Source organism: Dasypus novemcinctus, chromosome 5 (assembly GCF_030445035.2).
Source record: "Dasypus novemcinctus isolate mDasNov1 chromosome 5, mDasNov1.1.hap2, whole genome shotgun sequence".
Lineage (NCBI taxonomy): Eukaryota > Metazoa > Chordata > Mammalia > Cingulata > Dasypodidae > Dasypus > Dasypus novemcinctus.
The window spans coordinates 36,596,400-36,617,459 of record NC_080677.1 but is presented as its reverse complement, the minus strand read 5'-3'; the positions used below and the strand labels follow the sequence as shown (position 1 = coordinate 36,617,459).

Here is a 21,060-nt window from a genome sequence, read left to right as displayed (position 1 = left end):
ATATTATACATATTTCACACTTATGAAAATGGGATCATACTATATAGGTGTATAGATACATATATAAAATTCGGCAACTTTTTCAGGGAACATTGTATTTCTAAATCAGCCCATATAGATCTGCATTCTTTTTAATGGTTATGTCATATTCCACTATATGTATGCACTATATTTATCCATTCCTCTATTAGTAGACATTTAGGTTGATACGTTTCATTTTGTTTTATTGTTTTTTGCCATTTTAAGTAATGCTGCAACAAACACCTTGCATGCTTATGCTTACATGTTTGTGCTAAAATTTCTGTCAAATATAGACAATGGAATAGTAGAGTAGTATTGCTGGATCAGAAGGTATGTGCACTTTAGAGTCTGATCGATCCTGCTGAATTGCCCACCAATTCAGCCCTATCAATTTACAGTTCTACCAATAGTCTCAGAAACTAATGCTTTCCCACACCTATGCCAATACTAATCTTTTCAGTGTTTACCAATCTGACAGGTAGAAAGAAAAATGAAGTCTTAATTTGCATTTTACCATGTTGTTATCAGAATAACCAGCAGCTTATCACTGAAATATAACTATCTAAAATTTTACAAAACATATTTTTTGAAAACTTTGGTCTTATTTTACCTTAAAATTTAATTTTACCACCTATAAGACAGATGGGATAGATTTCAAACATATGGCCATGAAGTAGTATTTACTTAGTATCTCTTTTTACTAAGTGATATAAAGAAAAGCAGGAGTCTAAAAATCTGTGTTCAAGGCCTGGCTTTGCCACCCAGCAGCAAGGTAGGTCACCTACTCTCTTGAGAGCTTCAGTTTCCTTTTGTAAAATGGGGACTATCTTTGTTTTATAGGATTGTTTTGAGGGTTAAGTGAGTTATAACTTTAATTACAAATGCGCTACTGCAGCTATCACAATAATATAGTGCAAGGAAAATTAAGAAATTACCAGAGTTGTTTGTAAAAATCTTTAATAACTATAGAATAATGAAGTTGGTATTACTAAAGTCAGATACTATCAGATGAGTCCTACTATTCATCGGGATTTCTAAAGCCATTAGAAGAGTGCCTATTTCATAGGGCTAACATGTTACTTACAAAATTATTGCTCTGGTTCTCTATAAATACTGTTCTAATAATACTTCAGAAACTATTTCCTAAAACAGTTCCTTAGATAAAATGGAGTTATCCAAATATATAATCAAGTACATAGCAGGATATTTTCCTCAAATTTCTGAAAGGTTCTTGTTTCTAAGCACACACAGTAACACAATTTAAGCAATACCACTGAGGTTTCTTAGAGCCAAGAAACAGAATTCTAAAATTTTATTGTTTTTTTGGAGACCTGATCCCTGACTCTTTTCCAAAGCTAATATCAACCTCACTCACTCATTCATTAAATACCTAAATACCTACCATGCATAATGTCCTATGCTAAGTACAAGGGCATATCATATCTGATAAATAATTAGCCAATGGTACATGGCCCATGGAGGGCTCATCTCCTCTTTAAGATGGGCACTAATGGGACTGTCATGCTACTTATCCTGAGGCCATGTAAAGCAAAAAGCCAGGAAATGAGGTATCGTGGCATATAGCTTATCCCCAAAAGCTCTCAATGGCTCAGCTCACCTACATTTTCCTCCTTTACTTTCCTCTTCCAATCTTGTCTTTTGCAAATTTTCACAATATATTTTTAATGAGTAAAATGATCTGGAAATATTTTTCAGCTTTTATTTCAATAAAACAAGAGGCAACACATGGCTGTATAAAGTACAACACACGGAGAACATTTACACAAATATAAGAAACTTTGAAACACTAAACTCCAGTTTATTTCCATATCTTTGAAAGGTAGGGAACACATAAAAATATCCAACATCATAGTTTACTCTTTAGGAATGTAAACACTAGGAATACAGTGTGAAACGAATATATTTACTGTGAAAAGATTAGTATCACTACATGATTAGAAATAAAGATGAGAGGTACAAAATAAATTCCATATAAGAGAAAGCAACAGTTTGTGAAATAGGACCTTGAGTTTACTAGTAAAAACTTTTTATCAAAACACAGGTACTCTGTTACTTTACTATAAAAAATACAAAAACATCTTCCAAAATGTTCACTGCTAGTCTCTTTAGATATGCACAAGTTACCAAGTATAAAAGACAACATATTTATGCTCTCTGATGAAGAATTTAACAATATTAAACATACATGTAAATGACTCAAAATACTGAATATAATTTTACTAAGCAACAAATCTTAAAGTATAAATCATGCTAATCAAGACTAAAGAGTTTTTGTTTTCAAAGGGAAAAACACTATTACACATTAATTTCTATCTACAGTGCTTAAATACTCATCAATTGCTTTTCTCTTTAAATGGTTTAAAATAGTTTTTTTTTCAGTTATTTAGCATTTATATTTCCTTTCTGTACTTCCCTTTAATATAGTATAGATTTATTGTGCCTATAGATTCAAATGTTAAACTGTCTCATTTCAAATGTTTAAAATTATGTCTCAAGAGTACATTTTCTCTATACAATTTTCAGCTTTAACACTTGATTTTCTTCTTCCAAAATAGGCAAAATCCCTTAAAACTGGGATCATTTTAATCTATTTTGGATTAAAAATATATTTTCTTTTAATACAACTTTTAAAAAGTATATAATGCTGTTGAGCTGTTGCTTCATAATTGAAAAGGAATATAAAATATTGTTTTTTCAAAAAAAACTTCAGTTATGATTTAAGGACAGAATTTCTACTCTTCAACAGAGCTGCCTTTAGAAAGTTCTTTGGTGGTATGCAAGGAACTCCAAGGTGCCTTCCTGTCACCTCAGGGAGAAAAGAGGAGACACGTGCCTTGGATACTCTGTGACACTCTCTTAGAAAGTCTAGTTTGCTTCTCTCCCCACTTGGACTCCAAATAGTGCCAGAGCTCAGCTTCCCTAAGAACATCTTAAGGAGTCTGGTGTTTCAAGAGTGAGAAATTTTGGGTAATCCCTAGAGGTTTAAAACTTGAAAGAGAATTGCAATTTTTGTTGAGATTCTCTGTTCTATAGGGTGCAAGACCCCAATTTTGTTTAGAATCCTTCTCATGATAAAAGGAATCATTCTGAATATATATAAGGTCTATGACCAAGTGGTCACATCAGCATCTTCACAGGAAAGTGAACTATAAAAGCCACTCAACTTAATAAATTTGGGAAGGTGACTAGGGAAAGGATCATAGGAATAATAATTTGTTGCCATAGTCAATATAACTACAAAAGCATTCAAATGATAATCCTTATTTGAAGTAGTATTAAAGGTAAGTTTAAGGTACTATAAAATAATTTGTTAACTCCATACTCAAGAAAATCAATTGGTGCAAGTTACTTGAAGTAAAAATTCAGAATCACTCCACTGAGTAAGCCTTTAGAAATTTAAAAAAGAATATACACATGCAAATTTGTTGTGCATTGTAGACAATGGGCACTGTACAACTGTGCATTGTATCCCCTTCATACATAAGTTTGCCGCTATCTACAGATCTGATTCCTTTTAAGGTTAAACAAGAGAATAGAGAATGTCACGTTTTTATTGCAAAGTTAATTGAGAATCATTAAAAATTTAAAATTAGAGGATTTAAGAAGTCACATGTCAAGGTTATTAAAAATTAGCTATCAAAAAAGATAATGATCTAGTATCTAAGTGACCTATTTCTATGATTTGTTTGCACTGCCAGTCTCTTGATCAATGCTTCTCAAACTTTAATGTGCATAAAAATCAGCTGGGGATCTTGTGAAAATGCAGATTCTGATTAATCACAGTAGGTTTGGTGCAGAGATTCTGCATTTTGAACAGGTGATGTCAATACTACTTAGGGGTCTTTGGACCACACTGAGTAGCAAAGGTCTAAAATAATATTAAAATGAAGTTCCACCACAATGGTTAAACATATAATCTGATATCTCACTTGTGCCATCTAATGTTTCTCAAACTTATTCTAAAACATTTCCTAAGCAACTCAACTTGCTTAAAATGCCAACTTTCAAATTAGTTTTTTATGTTAATAACTATGCCTAGGGGGAAAAAATCCTTGTTAAAGAATTACAAAATGACAAGTCATTCTCAGTGTCATTTTACAAATATTTTAAATTGTACAGAGGACTCCTATTAATTTAATACAGTAACAACTTTTACTGCCTGATTGCCTTAAATTTTGGTCTACAATCTATGCCAATAAATCTTGTTCTATTACTAGAACCAAAAAGTAATAATTACTTAAGTTAATAATCATATTGTATTCAGGGCTAATGAATGAAAACTAGCTAATGCTTTCTGAAGAATGAGATTTAAACTTGTAGCCAAAGCAGTTACGGTCAAAACTGCAATCAATAGTGTAAATGTTTTTGGCACCCTTCAAAACATAAGAGTTCCACATAACTAGGTACAAGAGAAAAACCCTAGCATTCTGTCTTTGTGCCCACAGCTAGGGACTGTGGATAAGGAAACTACTGTCTACTAGTAGTAAAAAAGCCCAAGAAAGAAGTGGACAGCCCTAGGCCTTCCTCCCCAGCAAACTTACTCTCATCCTCAGTATTGCATTCTCTCTCTTTCTCTGAATTATTAAATTCTTTCTATATCACAATAAGAACATTTAAAATAGGTCTGTTCATAAAACAGGAAACACAAATTTTTTTTCTATTTTGTAATTTTAAACTTACAAATACACACAAAAAACCCTCTAAACTGGTTAAAATATAAACGTCCTCTGTCCATATTTCACTTTCTTTTTTTCCTAGATGACAAGTTTTCTAATCTCCTTCATTTGCTGACAAACAATTCATTGATAATGGTATCTTGAGAGTTGTGTTGCAAGATTTACAATGATTTCTAGGAAGTCTTCAATAATGTGTGCTCTGATAGGATTCTAAATTAACTAGGATTTCTTAGGTTGGGAGCAGGGTAAATCACCTTAATGGCATGATACTCCTTAGGTATTATATGGGATTTTCACCTGCTAAATCCAGATCAAATACTTGAAAACAACACACCTATCAGCAATCTGAATTTTGATATAAAAATGTCCCAAAGATGACAGAAATCCTTCCATCTATCTCTTGAAATCATATAATATTCTAGGTACTGAGTTACCATATATTCTTCCAGTGTTTTGAATAAACTGCTCTCATCTGTAAGAATATCTGGTTACAAACATGTTTTTTTGGGTTATGGCCAGCTATAGAATTCCTGGAGTTGCACATCTATCTCCTCCTTTATAAAACAGTTCCCATATTTGACGGTTCCCTTTTACTCTGAAAGCTAAACATACAGCTACCAAAATAGGAATTATTAAAAACAAAGTCTCACTATGTCATATGAGATGTAACCAACCTGATTAGACAGCCTGTCAAAACTGTCACACTGACAATTTCAGGGCAACAGTAACAGATTAGAAAGAAAAAAAAAAGTCAAACTGAAGGGGGGAAACTCAACTAAGAAATAATAGTATACAATTTCAATTTACTGCAACCTAGACATTATTCCCTTCATAAATTCAAGGTAGCCTGCAGAATTTAAGACATCAGAGTTCCTGAGAGGAACAGGGATGAAAAACCTGGGGTACTTTCATTCAGAAGTAAAGTCACATTTCCAGATTCACTAGTTATGTGAGAAAAACATGTTACAAATCAATCTGTTGACAGAGTAATGCTAATACTAGGAGGTCTCTGCTGTCCTGATTGATGCTTCACTGGAAGTTCCATTCTTTCAGAAATGTAAATAAGCTTTTCTTCTTGGAGACTACAAGCAGAAAACCTATTGGCATCTGTCCCAGTCCCACAGCCAACAACAGATGATGGGTTATGTGGGACTGTGACACCACTCACTTGTTCAAAAGATTTACTAAATACAGTAGCAGCCGTCTTAGCCAAACCCTGGCTACTAGGCTTAGGCAGGGATTGGCTGGTTGTTAAAGTGAGTCTCTTCAAAGAGAGAAGCTCAAGATTCTCACTTTGGGCTCTCTGAGTTTGTTTTCGAGCAAAGTGATCTTTGCAAGATTCCCCTGTAGTTTCTTTTTCTTTTCCTCCAGTTTTGCTTCCTCCTGACCGTCTCTGGTTTTTTCCTACACTTGTCTTGTTACTAGAATTGTGACTACTGTTTGATAAACCCGACTGGCTGGTACTAGACGCAGCCCTGGAATAAAATCCCTCGTCAACTTCAGATATCTCCATCAGTTCTTCTTGACCTGTTAAATCTGTATTTCCTAAACAAAGAAATAACAAAGATTAATTAACATTAAGCATTTAAATCAATTATTTTCATGATTAATACCAAATCAATTATAAGTAAATTAAAATTTAGTATAATTTCATAAAGCAACAGATTATAGTAAAATCAAATCAAAGGATAAATCAAAACATTTATTCCATAAAATCTCAAAAATAGTTCATTATAATTTAGAGTATAGTAAACAAAAGCATGCCATAAATCATACCCCCACTGTGATTTTAGAGTTCTCCTATTACTCATGCAAAAGATAAAAAACATCAGAAAAAATACCACACAGTAAAACTAGGGGTAAACTCTACCCGAGTAGCAAAGCAGTATAAAATCAAAGTTCTTACCTAGGAATTTTATAAAAAATATTAGGATATATTTTAAAGACAAAAAAAAAAAAAGTTATATTCTGTATTCTAGATTATTTTACTAAATTTTAAAAAACTGGACTATAAATATCACAGGCTGAAACTTGTTAAAATGCTATATACATTATCCTTCATATCAAAGATGACAAAAATACAAAAAATGAAGATAATGTTAGATCTCAAAGCAAACAAAATTATTTTGGAAGCAATTTTCTGCCTGAGTTTTTATAACAATTTATTCAGAAACAATATAGGTATGACCATTCCAAAGAGCATTAAGAGTCATTGAGAAATTATGGTGCATAATTCATGCATACTGATTATTAGATAACATGCAAATTTTTTGTGACTGTGCAACTGTTGCTTAAACATGCAGCAGTGGCCCTTTGCCATGAGATACCTTGGAGGGCAGCTATAAAGTGCTCTGCTAAAACTGCACTCTGCCAGGTGAGTTTATTCCATCCTCCATCAATTTTCTTACAGATTTTTGCCTCCTGATCTCTGGCAAGCCTTTGCTCTCAGTTCTAGGGTCTGTGGCTGTTTCCTGCACACCCTGTATATGCTGAGCATCAATCTCTCCTAGTGTTCTGCCTTTTTCCCCATTCCCGGTTCTCTCTCCGGCCACACTTGTGACACTAATCTCAGGAATGACAAGGATGCCCAATTCAGTAGTATCATTATTGTTGTCAGGTTGCTCTAGAATTGAAGATGATAAGACAAAATGATGGCTGAAAACAAAATAAAAATGTGAAACAAGAAAAACAAAAGACCCAAAACAAAAATTGGACGACTGAATGTTATGGATTAAGCCATGGATTTGTACTGTAAACATTACCGTAATTTATAATACTTTGATAGCACTGAAGACAACAGGGTCACGTTCTTTAATTTTAAATGACAAAGAAAAAATTCACAGAGCATCATTTCATGTTCTGCATTTTTTCACACACATATTTCACATAGAATATGAAACATTTTTAAATAAATAAAAATAGAATTTCTATTGTTTTAAAGATAATATTGTGACAACCTAAACTTAATTAAGCCTTAGGCAAATGTTCATGGATGTACAAACAAAACTGGCTCTTGTCAACAATAGGAACCATGCAATTTAGGAATTCTCCTTTGTACACTTAATATTCTATTTTTTAAATTAGATTACACTGAGGCTGACTTACTAAGCCATGATATTTTGAAAAATACTTATTCAGTAATGGCACCATGGTTAGTAATGCCACAAGCATAGTTTTTATCTCACACACCAATCACCTTATATATTATAAATTATTAATACAGCTGTCATATAATTAAGCAGTTTATTCCTTCAGACTCATACTAATTCCACAGAAAACAGAAAGGTTGTAAGAGTTCATTATAACACTGGAAAAAAATATAAATGTACTTTTTAAAAACCTGATATAAAATTAGTTTAAAAAAATAATTGGTGATCAATTCTTTATTCTGAAAACTGCCACTGTAATTGAAACAAAGCAATGAAATTCTAACTAGGTAATATCAGTAACGTGATTTTGTTCTGTTTTTTATGTCACCAAGGCATGGTTTTATTTAAAGTTATCAAGGAAATATCTGTAGCAAATGAGGAAAAAATAACATGAATATTTCTAGTATGGGATAGTAACAAAATTTAAAGTTCAAAACAACAAAAGACCTTGTAAAACAGTATACATTCTAAAAAATGTTAACCCCCAAATCTGCTTGAGCGACATTACCTACTATTTTCTAATGTTTTTCATAAGATTATCAAAGTCTCACTATTGGTGCCAAAGCCTGTGAGAAACAGTAGCAGGTAGTAAAAGAATGGAGGCTGGAGCCACATATGCCGATTCCTTTGCTTTCCAAACTTTTACTGCACATTGGCATCACAAAGGCATCTTTAAAAAATACTAATGCTTGGTGGTCAATAAAAAGGTAGAAAAAATCCAGATAGGACTTAGGGACCTGAATGATAACGCAAAACGCTCAAACATACGTATTATAGGCATTCCAGAAGGAGAAGAGAAGGGAAAGGGGTCAGAAGGAGTGTTGCAGGAAATAATGAATGAAAACTTCCCAAATCTACTGAAAGAGACAGATGTACATATCCAAGAAGCACAGCGCACTCCACTGGTCATAAACCCCAACAGGCCCACCCCAAGACATATACTTGTCAAATTATCCAATGCTCAAGACAAAGAAAAAATTCTAAAAGCAGCAAGAGAAAAGAAAACCATCACATACAAGGGAAACTCCATAAGATTAAATGCTGATTTCTCATCTGAAACGATGGAGGCAAGAAGGCAGTGGTATGATATAGTCAAGGTACTAAAGGAAAAAAATCTCCAACCAAGAATACTCTATCCAGCTAAACTAGCATTCAAAAATGATGGAGAGTTCAAAATATTCACAGATAAACAGAAACTGAAAGAGTGTATCAACAAGAAACCTCCCCTTCAAGAAATTCTTAAGGGAATTCTGCAGGAAGAAAGGAAAAAACAGGACAGTCAGAGATGGAGGAGAGTGTAAAAGCAACAAGAAAGACAAAAATAGAAGGGGAAAATAAAATACAAACAAAATATAACAAACACAAATCTGACCAAAATATGGCTACCATAAATAACTCTCTAAACGTAATAACACTGAATGTCAATGGATTAAACTCACCTATCAAAAGATTCAGACTGGGACACTGGATAAGGAAACACGACCCATCTATATGCTGCCTACAAGAGACACATCTTAGACCCAGAGACTCATGGAGGTTGAAAGTGAATGGCTGGAAAACAATCATACAAGCAAACAACAACCAAAAAAAGGCAGGAGTAGCTATATTAATATCAGACAAAATAGACTTTAAATGCGAAACAATTGTGAGAGACAAAGAAGGATACTATATTTTAGTGAAAGGGACAATTTGTCAAGAAGATCGAACAATCATAAATATTTATGCTCCTAACAAGGGCGCCTCTAAATATGTGAGGCAAACGCTGGAAAAACTAAGTGAAAGAATAGATGCATCTACAATTATAGTGGGGGATTTTAATACACCACTATCAACTCTGGACAGAACATCTCAAAAGAGAATCACTAAAGAAACAAAACATTTGAACAGTATATTAGAAGAGCTGGATCTAATAGACATATATAGATCATTACACCCAAACACAGCAGGATATACATTTTTCTCAAGCGCACATGGAACATTCTCCAAGATTGACCATATGCTAGGCCACAAAGAAAGGCTTAATGAATTCAGAAAGATCGAAATCATACAAAACAATATCTCTGACCACAGTGGAGTCAAGCTGGAAATTTGCAAGGGACAGAGACCCAGAATTCACACGACAATTTGGAAATTAAACAGCACACTCTTAGAAAAACAGTGGGTCAAAGAGGAAATCTCAAAAGAAATCAATGACTACCTTGAAACAAATGATAATGATAACACAACATACCAAAATTTATGGGATGCAGCAAAAGCGGTACTGAGAGGGAAATTTATAGCCATAAATTCATATATCAAAAAAGAAGAAAGAGCAGAAATTGAAGAATTAACTGCACATTTGAAGGAATTAGAAAAACAACAACAAAGTAACCCAACAGGAAGAAGAAGGAAGGAAATAACAAAGATAAGAGCAGAACTAAATGAAATAGAAAATAAGAAAGCACTTGAAAAAATAAACAAGACCAAGAGCTGGTTTTTTGAGAAGATCAACAAAATTGACAAACCTTTAGCGAGACTAACAAAGAAAAAAAGAGAAAAGATGCAAATACACAAAATAAGAAATGAGAAAGGTGATATCACCACTGACCCCACAGAAATAAAGATTATCATAAGAGGATACTTTGAAAAACTATATTCCAACAAAAATGACAATTTAGAGGAAATGGACAAATTCCTAGAAATACATAAGCAGCCCATACTGACGAAAGAAGAAATTGATGATCTTAACAAACCAATCACAAGCGAAGAGATAGAATCAGTCATTAAAAATCTCCCAACTAAGAAGAGCCCAGGGCCAGACGGCTTCACAGGTGAATTCTACAAAACATTCCAGAAAGAACTAACACCAATCCTGTTGAAACTATTCCAAAAAATCGAAACAGAAGGAACACTGCCTAATTCCTTCTATGATGCCAACATTACCCTAGTACCAAAGCCAAACAAAGACACCACAAGAAAGGAAAATTACAGACCAATTTCTCTAATGAACCTAGACGCAAAAATACTTAACAAAATACTTGCTAATCGTATTCAACAACACATTAAACGAATTATACACCATGACCAAGTGGGATTTATCCCAGGTATGCAAGGATGGTTCAACATAAGAAAATCAATCAATGTAATACACCATATAAACAGACTGAGAGAAAAAAACCACATGATTATATCTATAGATGCAGAAAAGGCATTTGACAAAATACAGCATCCCTTCCTGATAAAAACACTCCAAAAGATCGGAATACAAGGAAACTTTTTGAACATGATAAAGAGCATATATGAAAAACCTAAAGCCAACATTGTTTACAATGGCGAAGTCCTGAAATCCTTCCCTCTAAAATCAGGAACAAGACAAGGATGCCCATTGTCTCCGCTCCTATTTAACATTGTCTTGGAAGTACTGGCTCGAGCACTGAGACAAGAACCAGATATAAAAGGCATTCAAATTGGAAGGGAAGAAGTCAAAATTTCATTATTTGCAGATGACATGATCCTATATATAGAAAACCCTGAGAGATCTTCAACAAAGCTCCTAGAACTCATAAATGAGTTTAGCAAAGTCGCAGGTTATAAGATCAATGCGCAAAAATCAGTAGCATTTCTATACACCAATAATGAGCAAGATCAGGAGGAAATCAAGAAACAAATACCATTCACAATAGTAAATAAAAAAATCAAATACTTAGGAATAAATTTAACTAAAGAGGTAAAAAACTTATACATCGAGAACTATACAAGATTGTTCAAGGAAATCAAAGAAGACCTAAATAAATGGAAGAATATTCCCTGTTCATGGATAGGAAGACTGAATATTATTAAGATGTCTATCCTACCAAAACTGATCTACACATTCAATGCAATCCCAATAAAAATCAACACAGCCTTCTTTAAGGAACTAGAAAAACTAACTATGAAATTTATTTGGAATAAAAAGAGGCCCCGAATAGCCAAAGACATATTGAAAAAGAAAAACGAAATAGGAGGAATCACACTTCCTGACTTCAAAACATACTACAAAGCTACAGTAGTGAAAACAGCATGGTACTGGCATAAGGAGAGACACACAGACCAATGGAATCGAATTGAAAGTTCAGATATAGAACCTCATGTATATAGCCATATAATATTCGATAAAGCCACCAAACCCTCTCAACTGGGAGAGAATGGCCTATTCAACAAATGGTGCCTGGAGAACTGGATAGCCATATGTAGAAGAATGAAAGAGGATTACCATCTCACACCTTATACAAAGATCAACTCTAGATGGATCAAAGACCTAAATATAAGAGCCAAGACCATAAAGACCTTAGAAAGCAGTGTAGGGAAACATCTACAGGACCTTGTAATAGGAAATGGCTTCATGAATATCACACCAAAAGCACGAGCAGCAAAAGAACAAATAGATAAATGGGACTACCTCAAAATTAAAGCCTTCTGCACCTCAAAGGAGTTTGTCAAGAAAGTAAAAAGGGAACCCACACAATGGGAGAAAATATTTGGCAACCATATATCTGATAAGAGACTTATAACTTGCATATATAAAGAACTCATAGATCTCGAAAACAAAAAGATAAACAACCCATTTAAAAAATGGGAAAAAGATTTAAACAGACACTTCTCCAAAGAAGAAATACAAATGGCTAAAAAGCACATGAAAAAATGCTCCAAATCCCTAGCTATCAGGGAAATGCAAATCAAAACTACAATGAGATACCATCTTACTCCCATAAGATTGGCAGCCATGAAAAAAACAGTAGAATACAAATGCTGGAGAGGATGTGAAGAAAGGGGAACACTCATCCATTGCTGGTGGGAATGCAGAAGGATCCAACCATTCTGGAGGACAGTTTGGCAGTTTCTCAAAAAATTATCCATAGATTTGCCATATGACCCAGCAATACCACTGCTGGGTATATACCCATCAGATCTGAAAACAAGGACACAAACCGATATATGTACACCAATGTACATAGCAGCATTGTTCACCATCGCCAAAAGTTGGAATCAATCCAAAAGTCCATCAACAGATGAGTGGATCAATAAAATGTGGTATATACACACAATGGAATACTACTCAGCTGTAAGAACCAATACACTACAATCGCACGTGATAACATGGATGAACCTTGAGAATCTTATGTTAAGTGAAGCAACCCAGGCATTGAAGGACAAATACTATATGACCTCAATGATATGAAATAAGTTAACCACCTCAGAGAGCTAGAGTCTGGAAAAGTGGCTTACTGGAAATCGGGGGGTGGAGGAAGGATGTGAGTTAATGTCTGTAGGGGTGGAATCTGTGATGAGCTGGGGGTAAGTATGAGCACAAAGAAGGGACAAAATGGGGGCAAGGGGTTACCTTCGGGTGGGGTTTTCTGGGTTTGAGGGGGGCTGGGGATGGGAAGAGGGGTAATATGGTCCAACAAATAGGTGGGAGGGAGGGGCAACATACAAACATGGGAGAGTGCCAGAAGTTCGTTGAGAACTAAATGTTGAATAAAACGTATCAAAGTATAAATAGGAGGGACACCTGGTTAGGACGCTCAGGGGGTATGGTCTGATGCGGGACGGACTCCGGAGGGAATAGCTGAAGGCTCATTTTGCCAAGGTGGGTTCTACCATTGGGTGGGGTGGACCCATATCCTGGGGAAGACTAATGCCGTCGAATAGAGAGAACTGTATCTCTCGTGAGAAAGGACGGCTCCCAGGGCATTAGATTGGCAGGCGTTGTGGGCCCTAAGGGGAGGGGAAAATGGACGTGCAATGGATAGAACAAAGGTAAATAAGGGGGCAAAAGAGGAGTTATGTGAGAGTACACGAGGATGAATATAAAACAGCTAATATTACACCAAAAACATATAGGGGACGACAGACTAATAATGAAAACCATAAGACAAAACATAGGATAACTAAAAAATTTAGAAAACTGTACAGCCTAAAATATGGACCACATAGTAAGCACAAATGTTACCTTGTTTGAAAACTATAGTTTCGGAATCTGTACATCAGTTTCAGGAAATATGATATGAATAAGTTAAAAGATTATCGCTGTGGAAGGGAAAAGGTTTTATGGTGGATCTGGGGAAATACTGTATATTGTATATATGAATTTTGGTGATCTAAGACTCTTCTGAAGCTGACATTATGTTGGGATTCACTTTACGGGAAGTTTTGGATCACAGAGTGGTTCAACAATGGCAGCGGAGGAATACTGATATGGGATGTTATTGACAGGATATATATGGTTGACAGGGAGTTATACAGGGCATATGCCCAGGGTATATGGTAATGTCTATATATACTCATAGTGGAAACAATTAAAAACAACAGCTGGGGGGGTACTGGGCTCCTGGCCGGGGGTCACTGTTGTGGGCACTGGGAGAGCAGCGGCAATCCTCCAGGTGCAACGGCAAGAACCAGGAAGGAAGGAGGGCCCAACAGTGGGCTCTTGATACTAATGGCTACACTTTTGAGCCTATGCACCTGCAATAAGAACAAGGCCTAGAGTAGCATTGTGCCTGGGGGTTTCCTCCTGACAGCCTTCATGTTACTCAAATGTGGCCACTCTCACAGCCAAACTCAGCGTGTAGATGTGATGCATTCCCCCCAGCGTGGGACACGACACCCGGGGATGAGCCTCCCTGGCACCGAGGGATCACTACCACATACCAGCTGAAGAAGCAACTAGAAAATGACCTTGAATTAAAGATTCAATGCGGAACAGCAGAATATACCTGTCTACATATAATAACATGACTTCGGGAAGCGGTTTGACCTAATGTAAGGGGGAAATGGAAAGGAGAAATGAGACTATAAGGCTGTGAGTCTCTAAAAAAGAGTCTGGAGGTTGTCAGAAGGAATACCCCTATGTACAACTGAACAGAGTCTAAGAGACAGATAAGGTAGATACAACCCCAGCTATTGGTTTTTTTGAGGGATAAAGAGACCCACGGGTTCTATGGTCATGGCAGAAGGGGTTCACTGCCATGACACATGGCCCTTCTTTGGAGCTGGTGTTTCTGCGTGATGGAAATGGACTCAGAGGGGATCTCTTTTCACAAGACTTGCATGCTACTTTATTGGAATTGTAGTTGGTGCTGGGTTTAAGATATATGTAGGGGATTTGAATCTCTGGACTGATAATATGACACCCAGGCCCAGAGCCTCAACAGACTTCAGCTCCTACACTTTGACTTATTGGACTTACTCCACTCAGCTAACATGGAGTTGAAGAAGGTCAACCACCACAACATGGAGCCTAGAGTGTCTACAACTAGAAGCGGGAAGAGTGCATCCAGTACCCATGTGGAATCTAAGCCCTCACTTGACATAGGTGTGCAATGGACACAACCAATCCAATGTCCACAGAGGAAATGTGAAATGGGTGTGGGAACGGTAGCCATGGGGGCTGCTGGGTGTGGGGAACGGGAGGAAGAGATGAGATGTGGAGGCGTTTTCGGGACGTGGAGTTGTCCTGGATAGTGCTTCACGGACAATTACGGGACACTGTAGATCCCCCCAGGGCCCACTGGATGGAACGTGAGAGAGTCTGGGCTATGATGTGGACCATTGACTATGGGGTGCAGTGATGCTCAGAGATGAACTTACCAGGTGCAATGGATGTATCACGATGATGGGAGAGAGTGTTGCTGTGGGGGGAGTGGGGGGCGGGGGCGGTGGGGTTGAATGGGACCTCATATATTTTTTTTAATGTAATTAAAAAAAAAAAAAAATAAATAAATATTTAAAAAAAAAATACTAATGCTTGGCTCCTATACCCAGACATTCTGATTTAATCAGTATGAAGTATGACCTCAGCACTAGGATTTTTAAAAGCTCATTAGATGACTAATGTACAGCAAGTTTGGGGAACCACTGCTCTATTCTGTCTTTAAAATTTTGAAAACTTACAACAAAAGTTCTTATGGGGATCTGGACCCTCCATACCCAGCAGCAATGTGCATTTCTGAATTCTACTCCACAAAGCTCCAGGTTTTTTTCCTGGGCTGGTGGGCCAATGTGGTACTGTATTAATTACCCTTTAACTTAGTGCTTCCTAAACTTTTTATTTTTTATTTTTACGAAGTACAAGGGATTGAACCTGCGACCTCACACATGGGAGGCAGGTGCTCAACCTTTGGGCTACATACATACCACTTCCTAAACTTTTGACTACAGGCTCGCTCTCTAAACAAAATTTTTACTTCCTAGACAGGCCAAAGTATGTTGGTAAGCTAGTAATTTCCTGATGCTTATGTGTGCTCCCTAGTCAAAGTTTAATGACACTAAGTTCCAACCTAGTCTATTCCCAATTGCTAACAGCTGTGTTCAAATGAGGGCAAATATTATTGAGGTTTCATGCCAGTGTACACTACAACTAAGAGTGAAATCACCATGGCGCTTTTGGGTGACAGTCAAGACTTGTCCATTTACACAGTAGAAGTAGTTTCACAAAAGATCTACTAAAAGGACTTTCACTCAAAAAAAAAAAAGAAATATATATATATATATAAACTGTGGAAATTATCCAGACATAACAAAGGCAATGAATATTAATATTTAACAAACAAAAAAAATAAGCATTAAGAGACCTATTAGAATAGAGAACAATACTAGTTAGTATGGCACTAAACAGGATTTGTTTTTTTAGAGTGTTTATATATATTATTCAATTATATTCTCAAAACAATGTGTTGGTGAACCTCTGAAATAGATATGATTCCCATTTACAGACAAGGAAACTGAAGTTCAGAAAGAGCTATACCTCTTTTTAGTGGGTAAGCTAAACAGTGAAGTCTTTGACTTCATATGTCCAGCCTACTACAGTAGAAATTCTAACCCTTCAATTCATTTAAGTCATTTTGAGTTAAATATCCTCTGACATCTTCCAATTAGGTTCATTTATTTGCTTAGATTCTTGGTCATTTCATATGAAGCAAATGACTTCCTTTGTCTGAATAGAAAACCAGATCAAATAAGTCTCTAATAAAACCTAAGTAAGTCATAACTCTTCAGATCAGTAGTTTTTTAAAAATTTGGGTTTCTTTTTTAAAAGATGGCGATGAAAATTTTTAATTTAAAATGGTGCTTCATTGGTGAAAATTTTTAAGTTAGCAAGAAAAACTAGAAAAGAACAAGAAGAATGTTATATAAAGCAGCAATAGGCAACTGGATTGCTAATCACATTTATCAGGATAGTGGTAAAGATCTGCAGCCAGGGAAGCAATGACATTAAATTTTTTTTTAAGTATGAAATTAAATAGCAAATAGAAAAATGAGATCATGTGTTTTCCCACAGACACAAATCTTTTGAGTAATTGATTTACATCATCACTCATAAATAGTAATAGATTTTTTAAAAAACAATTTTTAAAATGAATTTACTATAGTAAATTCATAAAAAGAAAAGCATATAATTCAATATTGAGCTAGAAAGAACAGAAATGTAATTCTCAGGAAAATTACAGAACAAAGAAAGTTATATAACAACCCGAACAAACCATTTGCTATGTGATCTTGCTTCCTATTATTTCTCTGATTTCAACCCCTATATAATTCTGTGACCCAGTCAAACACACACTTTCTGGCCTCTGCTATTCTGTAGGCCTGGAACGTTCTTCCCCAAGATAGCTCAATGGCTTGTCTCCTTAATCTTTTCTCAAAATTCTTCTTCTCATTAATGTCTTCCCTGATCATGCTATTAAAATTTCAAAAAAACCCCGTATTTCACATCCCTCTTCCCTGCTTTTTCCTTCTTAGCACCTAGCACTTTCTCCCATACAATTATTTATCTTGTTTACTAGAATTTAAGCTCATTAAGGGCAGAGATTTTTTGTCTGGTCACTGTATATACCTAGTACCCAGAAAAAACAGCTTGCAGATAATAGGAGCCCAATAAATATTTGTTCAATGAACTGAATGAATTTCCTGTTATGGGAGGAAAATATTACTAGATTAACAGTGAAAAAACATGCAGAAGATGAGAAAGGGAAGCTAGCAGGAAAGTGTTTCTTGAAATGATACCAGGAAAAAAAAACATACAGCTTATGCTAAGAGCTTTCAGATGGCAGAGAAAAACAAAAGCTCTTTGTTTTGGGAAAGTGACATAGCCACCTCTAAATAAAGGTTCAGTAAAATGCTTAACCTCAAAAAGCTTTTTTTACTCTACTTCTTTTATTCTGTTTTTTAGCTAAGCAGAGGAAGTTAATCCTTCTCTAAGAAACTTATATAGCAAATGCTTTAAGGGAATGTATATGCACAAGAAAATAGAATGTTTAAAAGCCCAGAAATTTAAAAACCCTATGCAAAAGGTATCATGGTTAATCTATATTTATAAAAAACAATAGTCACATTTTACTTCAAATAATTTGAAAAGTTAGCAAAAGATCCAAAGAGAAACTTCTCAGAGAATATTTTATTTGTATAACCTCCATGTGAGTAAATAAATAGGTAACCTTCTCTCCATATGCAGAAATGAGAAGAGTTAAGAGAACACTTAATATTCCACATCATGAGTGTAAAGGAATTCTGGCTATGATCCAAGGTTTACAACGTTATTTGTAAAAATAATAAGCTGAAGTAAAAAACCTGTAGTTTAAATGTCTACATCACCCAATTTTTGACATTAATTTTAAAAAGTATTTTAGAGTAAACCCCCAAATAAAGTCACACATATTCCTTTCTAATTTAAAATTAGCAGATTTTTTAAAGGCCAAAAACCAACTGAACAAACTCATACCCTTAATCCAGTCATTTTATAATTTATTCTATTCAGTTGAAGAAAAATGCTATTTAAATTTTTAAGCTTTTTGTTGCAGTGTTTTCTATAATTGCAAAAAATCAGAAACAAAATTATTTAGCAATTAGGAAAATGGTTAAATGAGTGATGGAATATTAACTCAATCTGGTAATATGTAGCCATTAAAATAACTGGATTTACTTACTAAAGGAACATGGAGAAAATGTTTGACAAGGTTAATAGAATGGAAGCAAGTGTTAAAATTTTAATCAGATACAATTATGAAAAACACACAAATTTTAAAAACTATAAAATGAAAGCTCCTTAAGCACTGGGATTATAAGGGAATACCCCTCTACCCAATTTACTATCATGTTGCCACACTGCTTTTCAATAAAACAGGAAAAAATAAAGGGAACAAATTGAGCTCCCTATGTTATAAATTTATCATTCATTCACTCATTCATTCAGCTACCATTTAATGAATACCTATCCTGTGTCAGGCATTGTTTTAGGTGCTGGGGATATAATGACCAACCAAAGATTCTGCCCATACAGAATTTACAGTGTAGTATGGGAATTAAACAAGTAGGCAAGAGAATTTTAGGTAGTGGAAAATGCAGTGAAGAAAATAAAAGTAATGGAGAGAGTAAACTGATTGAAGAATGGATACTTTAGATGGGTGGTCTTGGAACACCTTTTTGAGAAAGAGAAATTTGAGCTAAGATTTGAATAATGAAAAATTGCTAGGAGCACAGAGTTCAAGTTGGCCCTTTTTCATCTTCAAATCTCAACTCAAATATCCTAAATAACTAACATAAAGGTCCTAAGGCATAAGTGAGCTTAGTATGTTGAAGGGTTAAAAGGAAGGAACCAGGATGACAGCAGTCGTCTAAAGTGAGACTAAAGTGGTAGAAGAGGTCATATAACTAGGGTGACATATATCACAGTGTGGAGATTGGAATTTATTCTGATTGCAGTGGGCAGCCATTGACAGGTACACAGTTAAACTACTTACAAACTTTATTGTCATTTTTATCAAGAGAAATTACATTTATGTAACACAAAATCTTGAGCATGCAGTGTGTCCCATGTTAAAAAGATTAGCACTGTAGTAATGACAGCCTGACTTAGGAATTTATAAGGATGATTAGGGGAAAGTGAAACTACCAGAGAAACAAAGAATTAAGGAAAGGGCTGCATTCTGAATAAGGAAGCAAGCAAAGACTAAGCCTACAAATCTGGGTCCTCAAGCCAGTGGTAGACTTCCTGGCATGCAGTAGACCAGGTAAGGAAGAACCACCTAGGTACACAAAGAATGCAGTCTGGAGGACAACCATCTATGTAGATTCATTGCTCAGAAGTTATTAAAGTTCCTTAAGTAAAGATCAACTATCTAGTCATTTGTTTTTGTGATATATATACTCTTTGTTGTATATATAGATAGAATTTTCCTTATTGAGGTGGATTCAGTCACTCTTCATAATTTCTTTTGTCATCTTTATTAAGTCCCCGTTAAAAGAATCCCTTCGAGAATTTATAACAGATAGATGCTGCTGCTGGACCAGGTTAATCATTCATGATTATTAAAAATCCTCAAGAATTATGTAAAGACTCCTTAGTAAAAAGTAAAACAATTTACAAACAAATGTCTGCCTCATAAGACCAATAATTCTGAAATTACTTGCTCTTCTAGATAGCATTTTTTTAAACTTTTATTTTACCTAGAAGTAGAATAAGTTTTTTTTTCTTCAAATATTGGCTAAACCAGGATTCTGAGACTACTCAGTCTTTCCTCTTAAATCTAATGTTCACATGTCAAACATATGAGCATATTTTAGCTCTCTGATTAATATGTCCTTTTTCTTTGCCCAATAATTCCTACTATTTTATTTTGTTCTCCATGAATATAAAGCATCCATATCAAGAATTCCAGTTAAAATTCATCCAAGCTAACTCAGAAGGAAATGCTTATTTTTGGTCCAAATGTTTTCTTATCTATATTAAGAAAGGAAATTTTGTTCTTCAAATAGCACTTTAGAATCTGGAAATAATTCTCAAAATGACACTAAAACAATTAAAACTTCTTTTAAAAACTTAAAAATATTTTTTCTAAATTTTCTTAATTTAAACATGAAAACATAAGCATTATACATTTCTAGTTGTAGATGTAAAAATGATTCCACTAATTATTTAAAGTTTGCTACTTTTCCGTTTAAAATTATTACCATTTCTGTATTTTTCAAAATACTTCTGTGTAACAATTAGCAACTTTATTTCTCTTCAACTGAAGGCTTTTCTTGCAGTTTAAAAAAAAAATCAGATTTAGAAGATAAATGTCTATCTCAAGACTCATGACAGGATACCTTTTGCAGAGACTAAAAAGGTGACCTTAAATATCTTGAAATATCTATAAACACAATTATTTTTTTTAAATACTTAGCTTAAATACACC

General features: G+C 34.9%; 1 protein-coding gene across 3 annotated transcripts in view; it reads right to left on the bottom strand.

Annotated features, from left to right (window-relative positions):
- Window positions 1-1,729: 1,729 nt before the first annotated feature.
- The window catches only part of HYCC1 (hyccin PI4KA lipid kinase complex subunit 1), a 116,800-nt gene continuing 97,469 nt past the window's right edge, over window positions 1,730-21,060 (bottom strand). For 2 of the 3 annotated variants that reach the window (XM_058296886.2, XM_058296887.2), the window contains one exon: window positions 1,730-6,263. In XM_058296886.2, the coding sequence (XP_058152869.1) occupies window positions 5,689-6,263 (575 nt within the window). In that variant the 3' untranslated portion in view covers window positions 1,730-5,688. Of the gene's footprint in view, window positions 6,264-7,045; window positions 7,342-21,060 lie in introns of all 3 variants that reach the window. The other variant, XM_071215122.1, reaches the window with a different exon arrangement.